Source organism: Schistocerca cancellata, chromosome 5, assembly GCF_023864275.1.
Source record: "Schistocerca cancellata isolate TAMUIC-IGC-003103 chromosome 5, iqSchCanc2.1, whole genome shotgun sequence".
In the NCBI taxonomy this organism is placed as follows: domain Eukaryota; kingdom Metazoa; phylum Arthropoda; class Insecta; order Orthoptera; family Acrididae; genus Schistocerca; species Schistocerca cancellata.
In genome coordinates, this window is record NC_064630.1 from 777,917,506 (window position 1) to 777,922,793 (window position 5,288).

Sequence of the window (5,288 nt, forward strand, 5' to 3'; positions counted from 1 at the left end):
TCTGCCATTGTCACATTGTTCCGGAAGAACGCTTTCAGCTGCTACAGAGTGTATCCAAGCGATTAAGTTGAATTTTTCTGAAATGTGATAGAAGGCACTTTTGAAGAAGTGCTATTGACAATGTCTGCTGCAAAATAAGATCCGGGGAGTGAAGTATTGGTGCAATATGTTAGATCACAAGAACACAGAAGCGATTTTTTATGCTTTTATTTGAACCAGATAAATTCACATGCAGGCTGGCAGTGGTATCTGTGCGACTTAGGTGAATTCAGTCTGGAAGATTCACAGATACACAGTACATGTTTTTAGCAATTTAAAACTATTGAGAGAAAGGAAAAACGTTTTTGCGAATTCTTTGTTCCAGCAGAGTTCACCAATGAAACCGCGACTTCGTTATTATCTGGGTTTAAAAATTCAACGTCATTCGTTTTGAGCTACTCACAGAATTGCAAGGGATTATCAGTTTTCTTCCTCATAGAAGGATAAATGGTACATGTTGGGAGGATAGCTAATCACTTGCAGGTGGAGGGGACGCACTCCAGGAGGCATGTCCTTTTTGCTGACGTACGAAGTTTACCTCCGAACTCTTTGTTCCCGGGCTTTTCGGACGTGCTGGCGCCCACCTTTTGCTCCAAGTGTGCCTCCCCTGGCAGTGCAGAGTGGCACAACGCAGCGCGCTCTACTCCATGTCGTGGTCCTCCGCCGCCCCCGTCGCCGCCGCGCCGGCAGAGTAGCAGCGCACGATGTCGGCCACATCGGCCGCGTTGTAGCGCAGCGCGCACGTCAGCGGCGTCAGGCCCTCCGCGTCCACCGCGTCGGCGCGGGCGCCGCGGCGCAGCAGCTCCAGCACGGCGGGGGCGCCGGCGCGCGTCGCGGCCACGTGCGCCGCGGTGCGCCCGAAGTGGTCGGCGCGCTGGCGGAAGCCGGCGAGGCGCACCAGCGCCGCCGCCGTCTGCTCGTCGTCGGCGAGCAGCGCCCACGTGAGCGCGTCGCGGCCCGCGGCGTCGGGCGCCCACGCGGGGCAGCCCGCCCCCAGCAGCCGCGCCGCCGCCCCCGGCATGCCGGCGCGCGCCGCCCAGTGCAGCGGCGTCAGCCCCGCCGCGTCGGCCGCCGGCTCCAGGCAGCACGGCGCCTCCAGCAGCAGAGCCGCCGTGGACTCGTTGCGCGCCTCCAGCGCCCGCATCAGCGGCGTCATGCCTCTCCCGTCACGGGGCCACCTGGGTGCAGACGCGGGCGATTAAGGGGACATTGTACGTGAAATTCGTTGAAACTTGACATTTTCTGTTTTCTACTCCATAATGTACTTTGGACTTTCCTGAACATTTTGGTTCTGAGTGTGTGGGTTTTATTTTTATCAAGTTGCGCAATTGATTGATCCAACAAGTACCCTTGGCTCCTGCAAGAAAGTTTCCACCTCACACTACTACGGAAGTCAGACAGATGCTCCTAATGTACCAACAAGAACTGCTTGTAAAACATTCAGCAACAAATATCTTCTGGAGTCGTCCGCTGTAAGGAAAAGACACACAAATATTCTATATATTCTTACGTAACTAGTGGGATACTTGGGCACTGGAGTATTGCTAGTTAGTGCAAGAAAAACATTAAACGAACGAAAAATAATTACAAAAAATTGTAAGAAATCAAGTGAAACTTTCTCATAAAATAATAAATTTTCCGGATTCTTTTCCGAACAGTAGATTGCCTCTTATGGATAGGAATGCTATTAATTTACAAAGTATGGAAAGGTTCTTTTCTCCTTTTTCTTTAAGAATGTTATTTACTCGGCAGAATGGCTGAAAGCCCTGCCTACACAACTTTAATAACTTTTCTAGGTACAGTCAAGGCTGTCGTGTGAGAAATTTAGTGGAGTGTACTGTTAGGGAAGACAGATGGGGCTCGCACACACACTGTAGAACACAATACCGTGAGCTGCGACAACTGCTGCCTGTGGCTGTCATGTTGTGTACGCCAGCCTCGACTTTTACATCCTCATCGCACACTTGCTATTTACTTATTTGATTTGCGTATCTCCTACATGGATTCATACAAAATTGACTCCCTTATCGAGTTTGGGGTCGAATGAAGCGTCTTTATGTTCAGAATACGATTGTGAGGACGGAATATGTAAGAAATGAAGGTCAGGAGGCCACACCACCTTACATGGTATATAATTCATTAAAATCAGACAATTGTGAGACTTTCAAATAATATTTGGAATGTTGACGTGTGACTGTCAAATTTCGCGGCTACACATGCTGCCACAGTTGAGCAGTCATCTTGGGAACTACAGTGTCTAGAATTGACTTTGCTTTGCTCTGTTTTGTGCCTACTGCTGCATCTCAGAAGCTGGTATTACGAATAAACCTGAAAACCAAGCCGGTAACAAAACTGATGGCAAGCCAATAAAATGTCCTGGAAGACTAACAAAGTAATTGGTGAATAACAGGAATGTGGGAACGCCATTAGAAATAACAATTTAGAGGTGACGAAAAGAGCTGTGTGGAGCACTTTCTTTCATCGAATATTAACAGATGAAAAGCCATGTCATGCTTTGTGTCCACCTCCAGCAAACAGTGTAAATATAGGCAAGATGAATTTTCTGGCACCCTGCACGAGTTTACACAGACATTCTCTTTCTTTGGCAGTAATGGAGGCAATCCTATTTACAGATATTTGGCAAATCCTGAGCTACTAAAGAAGTGTTTACATGGGAAGACCCAGAATGTGAGTCCTTCAATAATGTCTGGTGCTGTGTCCCTGAGAGTATTTCTTGGCCTTATGGCTCTGAAGTTAGCAGCGTCTGATGCTGTAATAACTTAATGGTGGGATCTGAAAGACATAAGGTTCTGGAGAAGATAGGGGAAAGATTTGGACAGACCAAAACTGAAGGACTGCGGGAACTGGACGAGCTTCGTGTATGTGAAGCAGAGTTAGCTGCTCAGCAAATGACAAAAGAAGCAAGAAAAAAGGAGGTGGAAAGCACTGGGCTGTTGTGACACTGAAGAGAGACTATGGGCCAGGGCAATTCTAGTGCATAAAAGACACGGAAATTTAAGTCTGTATAAGAATTAGTAATAAAGTTTTAAACCTCAATAGCTCTGAACTACATTTTTTGCAATAAAAGACCCGTTTTCTAATAAGTACTAATGGTAGAGACATGAAATTTTCACAGCGTGCCAAATGAGAGATTCAACACATATGGAACTAAAATAATTAAAATATCCGGAGTTGTTTTGTTTTTATGTTTATTTACAAAATTCTGTCAAAAAATTAAGTGAACGAAGGTAACATGCCCCACAATACAATTTTAGTAATAATTCTAGTTCAGTCTATCTAGAAAGGAGCATTCGATAATTATGGAAAATTATAAGTTGGTATCTTAAAAAGTTCCCAAGATAATGGGTCACAAAATTCGATAATATAACATTGGTGGTGTAGGACATACAACGGCCCCTTAGCTGCAGTTGGCAGCAGTTCCTCTATCAAAATACAGGGGTTAGACAAAAATGTGGACACAGCAAAAAATACACTAACATATTACTATCTTTATGACGTTTCTCTTCAAGCCATATACGTTATCTCGCATTTATAGTTGCTTCTCTTACATAAATAATGATAAAAATTCAGAAACTCAGGGTCACCACCAGCCCAAGCCCTTCCTAACCATTTAGAGAAAGACTGAGCTGGAAAATTATTAGTTTAATTATTTTAAGAATTTAATTACAAGTATGTAAATTTCTTTAAGTAGCCAGATAAATAGCACTTCATTTTGTGCATGAAGCAACTTCATTAATTCAGGATCGGAAATCTGAGTAAGTGGGTAGGATCAACACCACAGAATTTATCTTTGACATGTTGGGATGATAGAGAGAAGCTTTGGAAGACATAGGAATGAAAGTAGTAAGAAACTAACTACATGTACCTAGGAGAATATGCAGAGGAAAGAATCGACTGATGGACAAAACTTATCTCTTTAAAGTCAGTACTGCCATTAGAATTATTTTCACTGTTAGATTTACACTTACACAATCATGTAAGAAGACAGAAACAGGCAAATTCCATATTTCTAGATTTCCGGAAAGCGTTCGACACAGTACCCCACTGCAGACTAAACGAAGGCACGAGCATACGGAATATGTTCCCAGATGTATGACTGCCTCGAAGACAAGGTATAAATAATGGAAGAGGCCAAGCGACCGCCCACCGCCGGCGCCTACCTGGGCGGCCCGAGGCGCAGCAGGTGCTCCACGATGTCCGGCGCGCCGTTGGCGGCCGCCCAGTGCAGCTCCGTGCTGCCGGTGTCGTCGACGCGCGGCGTGTAGGCCGCCGCGGGCAGCAGCATCCGCGCCGCCTCCAGCCGCGACCGCCGCAGCGCGCAGTGCAGCGCCGTGCGGCCGAGCGCGTCCGCGGCGCCTGCAGCGTCGGCCGCCCCGCGCGCCGACAGCAGCAGCCTCAGCGCGCCGGTGGCGCCCGCGGCCGCAGCCACGTGCAGCACCGTCTGCCCCGCCGCGTCGGTGGCCGCGGCGTCTGCCCCGGCGCCCAGTAGGGCGCCGCACTGCGCCGCGTCGTCCCACCTGGCCGCCTTCATCAGCGGCGTCTGGCCGTCCAGGTCGCGGCAGTCGACCTGGGCGCCCGCCTCCAGCAGCAGCCGGGTAGCGGACAACTTGCGCGTCACCGCCGCGTAGTGCAGCGCCGTGAAGCCGTTCCTGTCTACTGCTTCTAGGTCCAGCCCCGTGGCACAGCGCCTGCCTAGGACTAGCAGGCTCCTGAGGATAGCCTCGTCGCCCACGCCGACCGCCCAGTGGAGGGAGGTTTTGCCGCCGGCGCCACGGTAGTTCGGGCCGTACTCTGACTCCGCGAACCGGCGAATCGTCTTGCGGTCGTCGACAGCCGCGGCAGCTATGAGCGGGGGTGCGTGCTGCGCCATCCCTGCCGGGACAGCCTCCATCAGCGAAGCAATAGCTGCCTCCACTTTCGCCTCTGTGGCATCCAGAGCCCCACAGTCCGAGGGAAATGGTAGTGGCTCCTCGCACTCTAACATCATCGCCACAGTAAGCGTGCTGCCGCTGTAACATTGCGGTCGCACCCATCATTTATACAAACTAATTTTTATTTGAGAAACCAAAAATCCCGAATTCATTCAGAACTGGATATTCTCCAGGCTATACAATCTAAATCGTGCCTGTTGTTCCTTAACACCTGCAGTTCTTCCAATTTCTGAATTTTTACGATTTTGTACACTGCTGGAGCAGCAACCATAGAATGGTTGGTTGGTTCAGGGTATA

The 5,288-nt window shown here is 49.0% G+C and overlaps 2 protein-coding genes across 2 annotated transcripts; both read right to left on the reverse strand.

Annotated features, from left to right (window-relative positions):
• Nucleotides 1-679: 679 nt before the first annotated feature.
• Nucleotides 680-1,195, reverse strand: LOC126188799 (ankyrin repeat domain-containing protein 65-like). The gene has a single exon (XM_049930411.1). The coding sequence runs from the start codon at nucleotides 1,193-1,195 to the stop codon at nucleotides 680-682; it is 516 nt and encodes a 171-aa protein (XP_049786368.1).
• A 3,021-nt stretch (nucleotides 1,196-4,216) lies between these two features.
• LOC126188800 (ankyrin repeat domain-containing protein 65-like) lies at nucleotides 4,217-5,047 on the reverse strand. Its single transcript, XM_049930412.1, has one exon. The coding sequence runs from the start codon at nucleotides 5,045-5,047 to the stop codon at nucleotides 4,217-4,219; it is 831 nt and encodes a 276-aa protein (XP_049786369.1).
• Between the last annotated feature and the right edge of the window lie 241 nt (nucleotides 5,048-5,288).